The sequence below is a fragment of the Sus scrofa genome, chromosome 3, assembly GCF_000003025.6.
Source record: "Sus scrofa isolate TJ Tabasco breed Duroc chromosome 3, Sscrofa11.1, whole genome shotgun sequence".
NCBI lineage: Eukaryota > Metazoa > Chordata > Mammalia > Artiodactyla > Suidae > Sus > Sus scrofa.
This window is the reverse complement of record NC_010445.4, coordinates 68152774-68170958: the sequence shown is the minus strand read 5'-3', so window position 1 is coordinate 68170958 and position 18185 is coordinate 68152774. Positions and strand designations below refer to the sequence as shown.

The window sequence follows — 18185 nt, the reverse complement described above, 5'->3', positions numbered from 1 at the left end:
AACACCAGATCTGAGCCACATCTGCGACCTACACCATAGCTCATGGCAACGCAGGATCCTTAACCCGCTGAGCAAGGCCAGGGATCGAACCCGCAACCTCATGGTTCCTAGTCAGATTCATTAACCACTGAGCCACGACGGGAACACTGATGAATAGTGTTGATGTCAGAGTCTCTGGCTTCCAATGGGCTCCTCCAACAGTGAGGCTGATGAATTGGGCAGAGAGGCTGTGCCCTGTGGGAAGGAGAGGCCTTCTGTGACTGCATGCAAGAGACAGTGGCTTCCCAGAGAGGGTCTTTCCTTTTAGTGGGGTGGTGGCCATTGAATATCTGAGCTTTTATGCAGTGTTCCCTAATTTGGGAACGAGTAGGGAGAGGGTGTTTAGGGTGCCCTTTGGGCTGAAGTGGTGAGCTACTGCCCCAACCATTTGGATGACTGACCCTAACAGGGGACACCCACCTCTTGTCCCCTCTCTGATTGCAGTTTCGCCAAGCGTCTTCACAAGACCTTGCGGCGCCTGGTGCCTGACTGCGACATCCGCTTCCTCCGCTCTGAGGACGGCAGTGGCAAGGGGGCTGCCATGGTGACAGCGGTGGCCTACCGGCTGGCCGATCAACACCGAGCCCGCCAGAAGACTCTGGAGCCTCTAAAGCTGAGCCGTGAGCAGCTGCTGGAGGTCAAGAGGAGGATGAAGGTGGAAATGGAGCGAGGTCTGAGCAAGGAGACTCACGCCATTGCCCCAGTCAAGATGCTGCCCACCTATGTGTGTGCCACCCCGGATGGCACAGGTATGCGGTGGGGCTGCCCCCCAGCTGACCACGGTGTGCCTTTGTCCCTGGCCCGTGTTCGATTGCTCCAGGACGACTCCCTTTGCCTTAGTGTTGAGTATTCAGACCAGATAGTTGAATGTATTTTTTTCAGCTATCCTCCTGGAAAATTCTAGTGTTCAATGAGCTCAACCAACACACTTCTCTGCTAAAAGTGAATCATAATAACTGTAAATACTTAATGAATGCTTGCTATGTATTAAACACTAAGCTTTTTACACATCTTAATTCATTTCATCTTTAACTGTCAACAGGGATCAGTAGTTTTGTTTGTTAACTTAGGCACAGAGAAATTAAGATACCTGCCCAACTTCACACAGCTAGAAATAGGCAGAGCTGGGATTCAAACCCAGAAATTTTGGTCCCAGGGCTAGCTCTTATAAGGTCAGGGGTTGGCAAACTAAGGGTCATGGCTAAATCTGGCCCGGTGACTCGTTTTGTAAATAAAGTGTTATTGGTACACAGTCACGCCCATTTGCTTACATGTTATAGCTGCTTTGTACTATCATAGCAAAGTTGTGTGGTTATAGCAGGGACTATGGCTCACAGGCCTAAAATGTTTATTGCCCAGCCCTTTACTGAACAAGATTGCTGACCCTTGCTGCAGGTCTTGCAATATAAGAAATAGAGGTCTGCTCCCAATTCAGAAAATTATCATTGACCAGGCCAGCACAGCTGGTACAGGATCCAGCGTGGTCCTGGAGACTGAGAGAGTGGTCCTGGCTCCCTCCATCTTGGGGGTGCCTGAGGGTTGCATGGAGACTGTGTGTGAGGCATGTAGTGCATTGTGACTGTCCTAAAAAGAAGGGGTGTGTGTGTGTGTTTGTTTTTATTTTTTAAAGTTTCATTGGAGTTTGATTTACAATGTTGTATTAGTTTCAGGTGTATAGCAAAATGATTCAATTATACATATACAAATAAATATCCATCCTTTTTTCCAGATCTTTCCTTATACAGGTTATTAGAGAATATTGGGTAGAGTTCCCTGTGCTATTCAGTTGGTCCTTGTTAGTTATCTATTTTATATTTAGTAGTGCATATATGTTAATCTTCAACTCTTAATTTATCCCTCCCCCCTCCTTTCCCCTTTGTTAACCTGTTTACTTTTGAAATCTGTGAGTCTGTTTCTGTTTTGTAAATAAGTTCATCTGTATCATTTTAAAAAATTAGATTCAACATATAAATGCTGTCATATTTGTCTTTGACTTACTTCACTTAGTATGATAATCTCTAGGTCCATCTATGTTGCTGCAAATGGCATTATTTCATTCTTTTTAATGGCTGAGTAATATTCCCATGTATATATGTACTGCATCTTCTTTATCCATTTCTCTGTCAATGGATGGAGGCTTTTCTCATTTAGAAATACTTTCCTTCAGTTTCCTTTAAAGAGTTGGACTCTGCTATTTCTTCTCTATTCTGGAACCTAACGTAAGGTGGCCTTTGATTTAGGATGAGTGATGATTTGTTTGGATATTTTGAGTGTCCTGTATCATTGTGTCTTTCCTGTGTTCTGGAGCTCATTATGACTCCTGGGATCCTGCCACTTGAATTCATGTGAGAACCACTAAGGAGCCAAGCAGGTCTCTGGTCCAGGGATCTCATGTTCTTTACCGTTAGGTGGAGCTCATGGTCCATCTCCCCGAGGTTGTCCAGAGCCTCCTGGGAGAACTCCCCATAGGGAGCTTTGGGGAAGGTGTTTTAGACCATCACTCTCTCCAGCCCCACTGGATCATCTTCCTGGGCTTATTTTCCAGAGAAAGGCGACTTCCTGGCCTTGGACCTTGGGGGTACCAATTTCCGGGTCCTGCTGGTGCGCGTGCGGAATGGGAAGCGACGCGGAGTGGAGATGCACAACAAGATCTACTCGATCCCGCAGGAGGTCATGCATGGCACAGGGGACGAGGTGAGGCAGGGGTTTGTTTGGATCTATGACCTCCCAAATCCCAGCATTCCCACACCCTCCCCCTCCCATTTGGCACCCACCATCTGTACGGCAGTCCAAGGGTTTCTTTCCTGTAGGAAGGTGCCTGGGTGTCATTGGTAAGATTCGAGAGGGGCAGGGTTCCCCATGGTATGTGTGTCTCTCTCACAGACCTATTTCGTTTCGTGTGAGCGTTTCTCTGTCCAACAGTGTGGTTGCCAATGGCACCTTTTTCTGCTCCATGTTATTGCTGAGTCCGCTTCTGTTATGTGTACAGACATCTGCTTCCTAGTCCGATCATCTGTCCGCTTTTCGCTTCTCACCTGGAGCACAGGGCTTTCTCTGCTCACCCTTGGTCCCTGGGCGTGGGGGCGGGTGGCTAGGAGGGTCAGGGCCATGGGGTGGCCTTTATAGGTGTGCGCCTGAGCTAGCATTTCTCTGGGTGGAGGCGCCGCTGGGGGCAGCCCTTCAGAGCCTAACTTCTTCTCCTTGCAGCTCTTTGACCACATCGTCCAGTGCATTGCTGATTTCCTCGAGTACATGGGCGTGAAGGGCGTGTCCCTGCCTCTGGGTTTCACCTTCTCCTTCCCCTGCCAGCAGAACAGCCTGGATGAGGTAACAGGGCCTGCCTGGAGGGCTCTCCTGTGGGCTGTACTGATTCTGAACCACTCCTCGTTTGGAGCAGGGGAGAAAGCTGAGCCGAGGGACAGAAAAGAAGGGCACTAGTGACCAGTCATGGGGAAGGACTTATTGATGGGAATGAGGAAGTCAGAGCTAGTGGAGGTCAAGAAGGTAACAATCTTTGGGCTGATGAAGATGCTAATCAGTATTAACAACTGGCATTTTTTAAGCATTTTACGTGAGGGACTCTGCTAGGCCTCCCACATGCGTTATCTCTTTTAACCCTCACGGCAATCGTATAAGGCAGGTGTTTGTATACCCGCTTTGCAGAAAGGAAAACCAGGTCTACAGAGATGCCACGTACCTTGCCCCAGGTCGTGTGGCTTAGGAGCAGCTAAGCCATGATTTCATTCTGGTTTCCTGACACCTGAGCCCATCCTCCGTTATGCTCAGCTGCTCCTGAGGGCTCCTGTTTGGGGCTCAGTTCATTTCACTCCACCTTCTGTTGTTTTGGATGCCCTGGAGTTTCTCCCCTTTGCTTTTCATTCCCTGTCCAACTTGCCTTGGATGAATGAAGCAGGTGGCAAAGGCGCTCCAACCTATTCTGGACATGGGTGTGTTAAAGTGTAGGATTGCTGAGTAGGCAAGGCTTAGTCTTGCTCAGGATGGATGCCTGGTATGTTAGAGATCAGAACACTATTACTTAAGCAGTTGTTCCTCTATGTCTTTTTTTTTTTTTTTTTTTTTTTTTTTTTTTTTGTCTTTTTGCCTTTACTAGGGCTACTGCAATGGCATATGGAGGTTACCAGGCTAGGGGTCAAATCGGAGCTGCAGCCACTGGCCTACACCAGAGCCACAGAAACGCAGGATCCAAGCTGTGTCTACGACCCACACCACAGCTCATGGCAACGCCAGATCTTTAACCCACTGAGCAAGGCCAGGGATGGAACCCGCAACCTCATGGTTGCCAGTCGGATTCATTAACCACTGAGCCACGTCGGGAACTCCTTTTCCTCTATGTCTTAATCAATGTTCTAGAAGCTTGCTTCCTTGCCATATAAGTGGACTTATGAGATGGACAGAGTTGCCAGGGTATAAAAGGCACGATTCCTGTGTTAGGTGCTTACAGACTGGACAGATGAAGCAAGCTCAGAAAATCAGGAGCTGCTCTTTGGAATATGGCACCAGTGGGAAGATAATGTTGCTGATAATCTGAGCACATACCTGGAGGGCATGAGGAATACTCACTCCGCAGTATGGAGAAAGGCACATAGGTGGGGACAGTCACAGGTGCAGTGGGCTTGCCCAGCATCCCTGGAGCAGCAGGCCTTACAGTTGAGTTGAGTTTTCAGTTAAGTTTTATAAATGCCTCCTCCTCTTCCCCTCTGAGAGTTAGATTCTGCTTATAACAGAGTCATTAGAAAGAAACCTAATTGTTCAACAGTTGGGAAATAGCCAATTCATCAGTCATTCACTGCCTCATATTGGTTTTTTGGAGGAAATTTCAATGAATTGGGAAAAACTGGTGGTAAGACTGAAATATTTTTAAGAAAAGTATAATGTCTATAATATAGAAACATACAAAACATGTGATTCCTAGGAAGATAAAAACATAACATTCCAGTGTATATGCTTCCAGACGTTTCCTACTGAAATATTTTTCTCGTATAGCAACATGTATAGATATTTCTTTATCTGGTGGTCTCCAAGACATGTGAACTGTTTCAGTTTGTGCCTGAATTATAAAATTCCAGGTCATTCTATTGGATTTTATTCTGTAGGTTCTAAGTTTCTGTAAGGAGCATGAAGTCAGTCTAGAATTGAGAAAATTGAGAGCAAAGGAAGCAGAAGCTGCGTTCTGTCTGTAAGCTGGATTCTGCTCTGGGGAGTTCACCCTGTGGTTGGGACAACCAGCAGGTGCTGAGGCCCAGAGGCTTCCAGCTGCCCGGACTAGCTGGTGGCCCCAGGCCGTTCTCCCCAGCTGTCAGGGCCTCTGTGTGTGTCTTATGATCAAGGACCACCTGCAATAATGTTATTTGAACCTTTCTGTAAGCCTGAAAGTGCCAAGTACAAAATTTCATCAGCGATGTCAAGCTAATTTGCAGACAAGAAACTTAGGTGGAGATAAGCACATCATTGTTTGGATATAGGTGTGTACACTGGATCACTGCTGAGATTTCGCTTTGTTTTTCCGAATCTCCTGGGATCTGAACACAGCAAACTCCTGGGCCATGAAATGCCAACCAAACGAGTGGGTGGAGAAACCATACAAGTATGTGGATAGTGAGCACACAGTCCATGTGTGGATTCTGACCTCTCAGGAAGGGGGTCTGAGGATCCTTGATGCTTGCTCCCTGATGGGCTACAGCAGAAAGAAGGAACCAGGACATGGTACATGAGACAGTTGCCCCATGTTCAAAGCCATGTATCTGCTCCCAGAGGGTTCAGTGACACAGTTCAGGGTACTTGTTCACTTCATACTGGAGTCTGAAAATTAAGAGACTGCAAGGAGTTCTCTTGTGGCACAGCGGGTTAAGGATCTGGTGTTTCATTGCAGCTGCTTGGGTTGCCGTTTGGTTGGCTTGGTTGGATCCTTGCCCCTGGGAACTTCTGCAAGCCATGAGCATGGCCAAAAAAAAAAAATTTAAGAGACAGGAGTTCCCGTTGTGGCGTAATGGTTAATGAATCCAACTAGGAACCATGAGGTTGCAGGTTCAGTCCCTGGCCTTGCTCAGTGGATTAAGGATCTGGTGTTGCTGTGAGCTGTGGTATAGGTCTCAGATGCGGCTTGGATCCCGAGTTGCCATGGCTCTGGCATAGGCCAGCGGCTACAGCTCTGATTCGACCCCTGGCCTGGGAACCTCCATATGCCATGGGAGTGGCCCTAGAAAAGGCAAAAAGACAAAAAAAAAAAAAAATTAAGAGACAAACTGACTTCTCTCTATTGATGTATAGAGCAAACTGCTTTGCCCAGTGAAGGAAACCAGAGTATAGAACTTTGTCCCCTGGGGTGCACTGTGTGGTGCTTACAGGCCCATCCACTGGACTTGGTGGGCCTAGCGGTGCGCCATCCTCTCCTCCAAGCTGCGGACCTTGAGCAGTTACTCCAGAGCCACAATGACCTGCAAAAAGGGCACAAGAATGATACACATTTCACAAAGTTGCCGTGAGGATTAAATGATGGAGAACATGGGATGTGCTTGGCCGAGTACCTGGTGCATAGTCATTGCTCAGTAAATCCTAGTTGGCGAAACAGGTGTAGAATCATTTATGGGTGAGATGATTGGTTATTAAAGGGCACTTGGATAGCCTGTGAGGTTGAGAACTAGAGCATGACTCAGCAGCCCTTCTCCGTTCTCCTCATCCCTGCCCACGTGTGATTTTTAGAGCATCCTTCTCAAGTGGACTAAAGGCTTCAAGGCCTCTGGCTGTGAGGGCGAGGACGTGGTCACACTGCTGAAGGAAGCCATCCACCGGCGAGAGGTGGGTGAAGAGCACTTTATGGCATGGGCCTCAAGTGTGATGTGTGTGTTCAGAAGCCGGGGGGAGGTATTGAGTGAGGTTGGATTGGTCAGAGGGAGAATTAACTTAGCAGTTGGTGAGCACCCACTGTGTGTCAAGCTCTGCTCTTGGCAACCGGGAATTCAGGAATGCCCGCAGCAAGCTCTTGTTCTGTAAACAAACCCACGGGCTGATGTCGCAGGTGCTATGAGCTATGACGGAAAATGCAGTTGGGTGAGGCCAGAGTGAGCTGGGCTAGAGAAGGACACTCTTTTAGACAGCCTAACCAGGAATTCCCATTGTGACCCAGTGGGTTAAGAACCTGACATGGTGAAGATGAGGATTCGATCCCTGACTCATTCAGTGGGTTGAGGATCCCAAGTTGCCGCAAGCTGCAGTGTAAGTCTTTGGTTCGGCTCGGATCTGGGGTTGCTGTGGCTAGGGCGTATGGCTCCCATTCGACTGCTAGCCTGGGAACTTCCATAAACCACAGGCGTGGCTATAAAAAGACAAAATAATAATGATAGTAAATAAATAAATAAATAGCCTCACCAGGGAAGGCCTCTGAGGAAGTGACATTTGAGCAGAAACGTGACTGAAGAAAGTGAGCCCTGCCGTATAAGTTGCATATGCATGCATCCTTGCGAGTTTCTGAAGGGCGACTCTTTGGTTCCTGTGTGAACTGGAGATCTGTGGTTGCTCTCAGGAGTTTGACCTGGACGTGGTCGCTGTGGTGAATGACACGGTTGGGACTATGATGACCTGTGGCTATGAAGACCCTCACTGCGAAGTCGGCCTCATCGTTGGTAAGGATTCGGGCTGTCCCTCCCGTGAAGGGGCACACAGCCTAGCGTGGGAGGTGGGTGGGATGGGTGGGAGAAACAGAGCTGGGTGAGGCCCTGACTGACATCTCTGGGCTTGGCAGGCACGGGCAGCAATGCCTGCTACATGGAGGAGATGCGGAATGTCGAGCTGGTGGAAGGGGAAGAGGGGCGGATGTGTGTCAACATGGAGTGGGGGGCCTTCGGGGACAATGGATGCCTGGATGACTTGCGCACAGAATTTGATGCGGCCGTGGATGAACTTTCCCTCAATGCTGGCAAACAGAGGTAGGCACCCAGCTGATGTGGGCCCTGGTCTGTTTGTCCCCTGAACTAGATGGAGATGAATGATCGTGTCCTCCACGACAGCAAATCCCAGCACACCCATTCTCTTGACATGTTTTTTTTGTTTGTCTGTTTTTTGTTTGTCTTTTTGCCATTTCTTGGGCTGCTCCCACGGCATATGGAGGTTCCCCAGGCTAGGGGTCCAATGGGAGCTGTAGTGGCCGGCCTACGCCAGAGCCACAGCAACGCTGAATCTGAGCTGCATCTGCAACCCACACCACAGCTCATGGCAACGCCGGATCCTTAACACACTGAGCAAAGGCAGGCATCGAACCCTTAACCTCATGGTTCCTAGTCGGATTCGTTAACCACCGAGCCATGATGGGAACTCCCTCTCTTGATATGTTAATAAAGAGAGTTCTTTGGAAAGGGCTTCTTATCAAATACCTCTGGAAAGCTCTGGGTTAAGTCCTTCCCCCCTGCTGGACAGTGATGCTTTTGAAGTCCAGCTGGGAGACCAGATCACAACAGTTATGCTGCAAGGAGAATTTCAGAGAGGAACTTGTCACATGGGTTGTAGAGCAATGAAAAGACAAAAAGGGGGTTCTGGAGAGCACAGACATTAGCATGTGTGAGAAGCAACTCCTGCCCTGAGGACTGTGAGAACAGGCCCAGGAGAGCGTTAAAACCTACGTTTGGGACTTGAGGAAAAACAGACAGCTGAACCACCTGCTGCTGTCAGGGTGAAGAAGCATTGCTGGGGCAAGGCAGACAGGAACAGGAAACGAAGAACAGCAGGGCTGTTTCTCCTCCTCTGTCCATCCAGTATGTAGCACCCTCTACTGTCAAACTGGACAAGGATCCAGCCCCAGCATCAAAAGCCCCTAGTAGTCAGGGAGGCATCCGTATAAGATCCAGCACACATGCATCAGGAAGAGGTTGCATTTAAGGTTTCCTAAGTGGATTAATCCAGGACCACCATTCTGTAGAAGATACCTCACAAATTATTTGTCCATAATAGAGGTCACAGACTAAAATGCCTCCAGGGGCCAGGCAGGCAATATTAATGAAAGAAACAGGCTGGAGTGAGACAAAAGTGAATGGTGGTGGGCCTTGGTTGAAACTGGGAACCTCAACTTTGATTTTTTTAAAGTTTTATTGAAGTATAGTTGCCTTACGAAGTTGTGATAACTTCTACTGTACAACAGAGTAATTCAATTATACACACATCCATTCTTTTCTCACGTAGATTATCACAGAATACTGGGTGGCAAAATATTGGGTAGCAGTTCTCCCTTGGCCAATCATTCCATACACCACAGTGTGCATGAACCTCGATTTTTTTTAATGGCCCTGTGCAGGGCCAGAAGACCCTCAAGCCATTGAGCAGTCATGCTCTGACCAGGGCAGGGGCCTCCAGCTGTCATTAGTTACTGAGGGTAAAGGATGAGGTGGTAAAGAAAGCATGTTAAATTCTCAGCAACATGCTCAGAATTGACTCAGGATGTTCATGCTAAGGACTGACTCAGCATCCTACCCTTCTGGAAGTGTGGTGGGGTCTGGGCGTGCATTCATTCTGGAGGTGTTGGAAATAAGCCTTGGAAGGGAAATGGACCCATAAGGTGGGGTCAATCTCAAGGAGCCCTGTGGGCCTCTGGCCGCATTTTTCCAGAAACTGTGAGTCAGTATGTGTGGATGCTAGGAGTCCTGCCCAAGTGAGTCAAATAGCATCTCTTTTCCCACCAAGGAGAATGTGTTTGCCCTCTGCCTTCTGCTGCAGGAGGGGTGACTAAGCTGGTCTGTCTCACCGCATCCCACCATCTTCCTTCTTTTGCGTTTTTTTTTTTTTTTTTTTTTTTTTTTGTCTTTTCTAGGGCTGCACACGTGGCATATGGAGGTTCCCAGGCTAGGGGTCTAATCAGAGCTGTAGCCACCAGCCTACACCAGAGCCACAGCAACGCGGGATCCTTAACCCATTGAGCAAGGCCAGGGATCAAACCTGAAACCTCATGGTTCCTAATCGGATTCATTAACCACTGAGCCACGACAGGAACTCCCACCTTCCTTCTTAACCCCTGTGAGCATCCCCCTCTTGCAGGTTCGAGAAAATGATCAGCGGCATGTACCTGGGTGAGATTGTTCGTAACATCCTCATCGATTTCACCAAGCGTGGGCTGCTCTTTCGTGGCCGCATCTCGGAGCGACTCAAGACGAGGGGCATCTTTGAAACCAAGTTCCTGTCTCAGATTGAGAGGTGAGAATTTAGTGCCTGGAATAGGATGTGACTGTATATCCTCTCTTTCATGGTCAGACAAGCTGAAGGGTTTCCACAGTCAAGTAAGATCAGGGTGTGGCTTATGCAGAGGTCGGTTGGTACCTACAGCGTTGTTTTAAAGTACTTTATGGACACTGGCATTTTAAGGGAAAATAAATGGGATGGAAATGCTATAAAATCGGGATGTGATGATCATTGTACAACTAGAAATGTAATAAAATTCATTGAGTAATTAAAAAAATAAAAAATAAATTAAAAAAAATACAGTAAGGAAAATAAAAACCATCTAGAATCCCACCACTCACTATTAACGCATGGTATATTTCCTTCCAGTCTTTTCCCTATCAATATTTGTAGGTGAGTGAATAAAATATAATACATTCTAGAAATACAGTTGGGGTCATGCCATATATTCTGTTTTATATCATGACTTTTGCACTTAACATAATGTTATGTTTCCCATGTCATTGATTTCATTAAAAATGTTATTATTTTGGGGGGAAAATCTTTTATGGAGAGTTGGCATTTTAAGGGAAAATACATAATATTCTCATGAAAAATCATGCTAAGCTGTCGTGGGCCCGTGCAAAGCAGTACTATTGGGTTTTAGATCAATTTCAAAGGTAGAGAAAAAGATAGCTGCTCATAGAATGTAAATTATAATGCACGGAGGAGAGTTCTTGCTGTGGCATAACAGGATCAGTGGCATCTCTGCAGTGCTAGGATGCAGGTTCCATCACTAGCTCAGCAGAGTGGGTTACAGGATCTGGCATTACTGTAACTGTGGTGTACGTTGCAACTGCAGCTCAGATCTGACCCCTGGCCTGGGATCTCCATGTCTCTGGGAGACCAAAAAAAGGGAAAAGATAGGAGTTCCCTTCGTGGTGCAGCGGAAACGAATCTGACTGGGAACCATGAGGTTGTGGGTTCGATCCCTGGCCTCGCTCAGTGGGTTAAGGATCCAGTGTTGCCATGAGCTATAGTGTAGGTCATAGACACAGCTCGGATCCCGCATTGCTGTGGCTGTGGTGTAGGCCGGTGGCTCTAGCTCCCATTCAACCCCTGGCCTGGGAAACTCCATATGCTGCAGGTGCGCCCCCCCAAAAAAAGACAAAAAGGAAAAGATTTAAAAAATTAATAAAAAAAGAATGCATGGAGGGAGGTAACCCACTGAGGTACTTATGCTTGGCAGGAGAGTTCTTCTTAACCACTGACTGCGGTACTAAAGCAGCCAGGATTGAGCGAAGGTTGGCCTGTCAGACAAGGCAGAAATATGCCTTGTGGCGGCTCATTAAAGCAAAGCCTTCCTCCTCCAGTCCAATGGTGGAAAAGTCTGCTCCAAATTAAAACACTGAATTTCAGAGCCTTTTAAAAATTAATGCTGTTGTCATTACTCTCAGGCATATAGAAAACCAGGAATTGGACAACCCACCTGTGTATCTGTACCAGTGAATAGACAGAGTATGTTCTAGTTTGCACTTCTGTTTACTTTTTTCAGATAGTTTTTTTTCCATTAGTTTCATAAATAGTGCATAATAGGTTTCAGATATCTAAGGGTAAGGAGTAGAAATAGAACAGGCATCTCATCTGGATGGTGATGCTTGTCCGGCTGACCTGTGAACAATGAGAGTTTGGGCAGGAAAGGGCTTCGTGGCTGAAAACTGTCACATGCACATATGATCACCATCTTTGCTATTTCCAAACAAGTCGAAACCAAGGGCAGTAAGTTTCCTTTGGGGTTTTGTGGGGTTTTTTCTTTTTAGGGCCGCACCCGCAGCATATGGAGGTTCCCAGGCTAGGAGCCCAATTGGAGCTATAGCCACCGGCCTGCACTACAGCCACAGCAACGACAGATCTGAGCTGTGTCTGCATCCTACACTACAGCTCATGGCAATGCCAGATCCTTAACCCACTGAGCGAGGTCAGAGATTGAACCTGTGTCCTCATGGATCCTAGTCAGATTCGTTTCCGCTGTGCCACGATGGGAACTCCTTTCCTTTTGTTTTGAGTATCAGTTTTGTGGCAGTAGTGCCCTCCCTTGCCTGGGCAAAGTGGCGTAGGGAACAGTTTCTTCACATTCTTGTCCACACGCGCCAGTGACATGAGCCCTGAACTGAGTTTGAGAATAGAAGGCACGTCTCTGGGGGAGGCCAGATCCCCTGGAACCGCTCCTGATGAAGGAGCCAGGGCCCCCAGAGTGGCGGGCCACCAGGCCCTGTCAGTAAGTGACTGACCTCTTGCTGTGTCTCTCCTGCCCAGTGACTGCCTGGCCCTGCTGCAGGTCCGCGCCATCCTGCACCACTTGGGGCTTGAGAGCACTTGCGACGACAGCATCATTGTCAAGGAGGTGTGCACGGTGGTGGCGCGGCGGGCAGCCCAGCTCTGCGGTGCAGGCATGGCCGCCGTGGTGGACAAAATACGAGAAAACCGGGGGCTGGACACCCTCAAAGTGACGGTGGGCGTGGACGGGACCCTCTACAAGCTACATCCTCAGTGAGTGTCTGGTCTCCATCTTCCTGTCCATCCTCTCTCTCTGCCTTTCCTTACTTTCCTCTCTCTTTTTTATGGCAAATTATCAGGCATTCCAAAGCGTGTATGTTATAGTTTAAAGATTAATAAACTAATCTGTGTTTCACCACCCAGCTTGGAGGCCCCCCATGAGCCCTTCTCAACTGCACCTTCACTCTACCCTACCAGGAGTAAGTGCTGTGGTGGTGAAGTTGCTTGCTTTCTTTTTTTCCCCCATATGTCTCCATATGCATCTATGTTGCTTAGTTTTACTTAATTTTGTCTTTTTTGTCTTTTTGCCATTTCTTGGGCTGCTCCCTTAGCATATGGAGGTTCCCAGGCTAGGGGTCTAATTGGAGCTATGGCCACTGGCCTACACCACAGCCACAGCAATGAGGGATCCGAGCTGCGTCTGCAACCTACACCACAGCTCAGGGCAACGCCGGATCTTTAACCTACTGAGCAAGGCCAGGGATCAAACCCACAACCTCATGGTTCCTAGTCGGATTTTTCCTAGTCGATGGGAACTCTAGTTTTACTTAATTTTGAACTTAGCGTAAGGGAAATCATCTGGCCTCTTTTCTTTTGGGACTGGCTTTTCTCATACTGCATTCATGGTTTTGAGATGCATCCACATGCAAGTACGCAATCATAGTTCATTAATTTTCAGGGCTGCATAGCATACTTTTGAATGACTATACTATAGTTTTATTCTACTGATGAATATTTGAGTTATTGCTAGATTTTTTACCATTCCAAACAGTGCTCTTGCCACAATATTCTAGTAAATATACGCTGGAACTCTGAGCAAGATTTTTTTTTTCCTACAGTCTAGGGTAGGGGTTGGCAGATTATAGCTGCGACTGTTTTTGTAAATAAAGTTTTATTGAAACACAACCTTTGTGCTCATTGGTGTGTTGTCTGTGGCTACTTTCAGCTATAACCGCAGAGTAGCTGCCACAGACCACAGGACCCACAAAACTCAAAGTATCTGTTGTCTGGCCCTTTCTAGAACGTTTCCCACTGTTGCTCCCAGTATGGAAGTACTGAATTCTCTTCTCTTTTTATTCTTTTTCCTGTCTTTATCTCTTCCACCTTTTTCTCCTCTCATCATTATTTCTCTCCTCTTTTCTTCCCTGACTTGCATACCGTCCCTCTCTTCTGGAAGCTTTTCAGCTAAAAGTTAAAAGACTAGGGCTGTGCCCTTTCCCAGGACAGTGGGTAGGATGGAGAGGGACCATCGATTAAATTGTTACCTGCTCTCATTATGATCGTTTCAAGGAGTTGAGAGACTTACCCAGAGTCTACACAATTAGTGAAAAGAGTGAACCTTGGGAGGTTCCAAGTTTATCTAGTTGAGGATCAGTATCATTGTGAAAATAGGAACCTTAGTCCCCAGCGAGGTCGGGAGGGGACAGAGGTCGAGCTACCAGCCCTGGGGCTTGGTGCTCTCAGCTCTGCAGATGGGGACGAGCAACTGGAGCCTGCTCGGCTGGGACACATGGTGACCAATGATCCCTTTCTGTAGTCCCATATCAGGGAGAATCTGGGATCCCCATAATCTCCCCACCACCCTAAGTCTGCTCCTTTTGCCTGTAATGACATTTGGGGTTAGGTATGGGTCTGATGTGAGTCAACAGCTCTGGAAAATGGCATCTCCCATGTGGGGGGGCTTGGTCCTCCCCTCCAGAGCTGATGAACAGGTTAATGCACTTCGACAAGGCCCACTTGTGGGGTCCACCACTGTTGAACTTCTCTCTCACTGCTAAGGTTTTAAGAACACAGCTTGCCAGAATCTCAGACTTCTGTCCTAGCATTGAATCTTAGCATCCCCCTCACCCTCTGTGATATGGAGTTTGGGAATGTTGCTGGTCTCTCCAAGCCTCTGTTTTCTGAAACACAAAACATACTATTTCACACATGGTACTTCTCACCCTCTCCTAGGTTTCCAGCATTATTTCTTAGGGTCCCATCTCTGAGGACACAATTCAATCACAACTAATGTATTTTTCCCTGTCTTTTTCCTGTCTTTTCCAGCTTTGCCAAAATCATGCATGAGACAGTGAAGGACCTGGCTCCAAAATGTGACGTGTCCTTCCTGGAGTCAGAGGACGGCAGTGGGAAGGGGGCAGCCCTCATCACTGCTGTGGCCTGCCGCATCCGAGAGGCTGGACAGCGGTAGACCCCCAGAAGCTGGAAGAACTTCCTCTGATTTCCCCTCTTTTCTGCTTTAAATTATAAGACGCTATCCCTTTGTGTCAGAGACAGACCCTCTTGGCTTTTCCTTGGCAAAGAGGACCTAATTGAACTGGGTTTTTCCTCTGTCTACTCACTGTAGAGTTTGGTACCCAAGCCTTGGCCCGCTGAGATAAACCCAGTTTGAAGTAAGGATTTGTTCACACTCATCACAACCGTTACCATTGGTTCTCTTAAAACTCGGGAAAAAATGAACCTTTGCTAATCCCCGTGGCCAGATTCCATGTCCAAGTATAATCCTACAGGATGAGGACACTAATGACAAGATACGGTTGCTTCACTTTGGAGCCTGAACCTGAATTTTCTAGGTGGAGAGCATCCCCCGGCAAGGAGGTGGATTGCCCTTTCTCCTCTCAGAGCTCTGAGAGGTCTCCACTGACTTAAGCCTGATTCTCCCACAGACAGACAGACCTCCTCCTTGCAAGGAGGCGGGGGTGGTAACGGAGGGGGAAAGCCACATGGCCAGCCCCTCTTCAATCACATCTACAAGCATTTGCCCAGTGGGTTCCGGTGGATGCTTTTCCTGGAATCGCAGCATCCTGTATCTGAGGAAGCGAAACCAAAGCCAAGGGTCAACATGGCCTGGGAGTGGGCTTGTTGCCCCATCTCCTTGTGGGTTCACGAGTCATCTGTAAGCAGTGGACCTTTAGGGGAGGGGAGACTTTTTGGTATGTTTTAAAATGTTTTTTTTTTTTTTTTTTCTTGCAGAAGTAGAAACACTGTATTTTCATTTTAATTTATATTTGAAATTTCTTTAGTTCATGAAGTACACCTGCTCTCCTTCCTTTTGACACTGTACGTTACGATTGGTTGTACGTGATGTATTTATATGTTAATTTGTTATGTATATAGATGCACAGGGTCTCCTCAGCCTCAGCCTCATGAGTAGGTCAGTGTGGTTGAAGGATGGAAGCGGAAGATATGGATTGGTTACTGGAAATACCTCATTCACCTACAGGAAGAGAAGGAAAGCCTCTTTAGGGTGAGTGAATGGTCAAGCAGCTCCTTCCCAGCTCCTCCTTTCCTGCAGACTCAGAAACCTGGAAGGTGGCTGGGGGCAGAGTGAAGGAGGCTGGGGCTATGGACCGAAGAAGGCACGCCAACGTGGCTGCTCTGCCTAGAGACTTGTAACAAAGGAAGCGGGACGCATTTCCACAGACCCTGCTTAGAAATCATCATTCTTAGGGTAGTTAGTTGGTAATATTTTAAACCCCTCTAACAAGGTAAAGGAAGCCACCAAGACCTTAAAAAAAAAAAAGTCTCATTGTTGATAGTAAACCAAAACTAAACAATTAAACAATCAAACAAACAAATAAAACCTCAGGGACAACACTTTGGGTGGATTTGTGCCCTCCTAGCCAATTTCGCCTTGGGTTTGGTTTGTGACGGTTCTACCAGAAGTGTTGTTCACGGACTTGCCTAGGCTGAGCTGTTTTTATAAGAAGTATTTATTTGAAATTGCCTTCGGGGGGCAGGGTGGAGGGGTGGGATATAAAACCTTCCGTACCCTGCTTTTTGAGGGCAGTTAATTCTGCATCTGAAAGAAAATATGCACATCCACACATACTCCACTTGAATATTTCATGGTAAGGAGAAGATAGCCTTGTAACACTGTTGAGTAGGATGCAAGGTTCAAAATAGAACGATGGAATGACATGACTCAACAGCACTCAACTTTTGCACGTTTATCCAACTTGTACTGAGAACAGTGTCTAGATTTGTGTGTCACTAAGGGATGCCCAAGAAACAGAGATGGATTTTTAACTTTTGAACTTGAACAGCAGACACCGTCTATGAAATTGCACATTTTTAAAAGGTAGAGCTGTGTGTGTGGCTATTTAAGATGTATTGTTGGTTTTCAGGAAAGAACGCTGGAGAATGCCTTTTGAACGTTTTTGTTGCCACGATTAGGTGATAGTTCCTTGTGGATGCTGCCCTGCCCATGTAAATACACTGACTCTCAGCCTTTGACTGTACTGTGCTCAATAGCAGATCATCTCACATCCTTGAGCGCTCAGACTAGTGAAGATATTGTCGTGTATGATAAAAGAGCTAGTTGAATTAACTGTGTGATGTTAACTATTATTAATAAATTTTAACATTTTTCGAAAGAGTCAATGTGTGGTTCCTGAGCCTTTTCAAGAGCGCTGTCATCTTTTGAGCATATTAATACTTCCTGGCCCATCTGAGTAGCTGATGAATGCCTTGATTTTGACTGTACGTGCTTGACAGGCATGTGACCAAGCCCCAAGCTCCCTGCCTCCAGATATTTCTCACTCCAGAAACTTGGTCCCTGTGGAACTGGAGGACAGATGAGTTTTCCATCTTTGAGCCCCTCGATTTCAAGCACTACTGAAGCACCAGGGCTGGCCCAGCCATCCCAGTAGTTTGGCTGAGATGTAGCAGAACCCTCTGGGACCCCAGCTAGTCTCCGTAGGCATTCGTGATTCATATTCAGGATATAATGCCCTTACTTATACATGAGCATCTAAAAAACCATTTGCCTCTGTCCTCTCCCTGCTGATCTTTCAAACTTTCTCCCTAATAAGCAAAACACAAACCTGGGAAATAAACTCCTCCCAAGTCCCTAGTGATACCCACTGACATTGACATGGCCCTGCTTGACAATTACTGAGGCAGGAAGTTAACAGGATCCTAGAGATAGCCAGATACAAAATTCAGCCTCACTAGTGGTGAAGGAAAAGTTATTTATCTTTCTTTTACCCTCACCCACCTCATGTAGAAGTTCCCGGGGCCAGGGATCAAACCTGAGCCACTGCAGTGACCTCTGGGGTATAGAGAGGCAACCCAGAGATTAGCAACATTAAAAGAAAAAGCCACTTCTCTCCCATTGGTTGGGCCAGAATCTTTGGACTCGGAGCTTCTCAGCTGGGGAGGAGGTGGAGAAGCTGGAACCTCAGAGCTGGGGTGGGAGGTGGTTAGAAATGCCCTAGCCTCTCCCTCCCACCCTCTAGTTTTCTGCAGTGTTTCCCATTGGCTGACCCAGCGGGAAGTTGGCTGACAAAGGGCTCCTGGAAAACCAGTATCTGTGAGGCAGAGCCCGCCGGGGATGGCAGGGCCCGGAGCTGGACATCAAGTGCGTGGCATGTACCCTATAAAACTCTTCTGGAGTTCCCGTCGTGGCGCAGTGGTTAACGAATCCGACT

General features: G+C 47.3%; 1 protein-coding gene across 1 annotated transcript in view; it reads left to right on the top strand.

Moving 5' to 3' along the window:
* HK2 (hexokinase 2) overlaps positions 1-15303 on the top strand; it is a 75532-nt gene extending 60229 nt beyond the window's left edge. Inside the window, 9 exon segments of the mRNA NM_001122987.1 lie at positions 484-788; positions 2585-2733; positions 3247-3366; positions 6760-6855; positions 7580-7679; positions 7799-7982; positions 10078-10233; positions 12514-12747; positions 14800-15303. Coding sequence (NP_001116459.1) covers positions 484-788; positions 2585-2733; positions 3247-3366; positions 6760-6855; positions 7580-7679; positions 7799-7982; positions 10078-10233; positions 12514-12747; positions 14800-14944 — 1489 coding nt within the window. The 3' untranslated portion in view covers positions 14945-15303.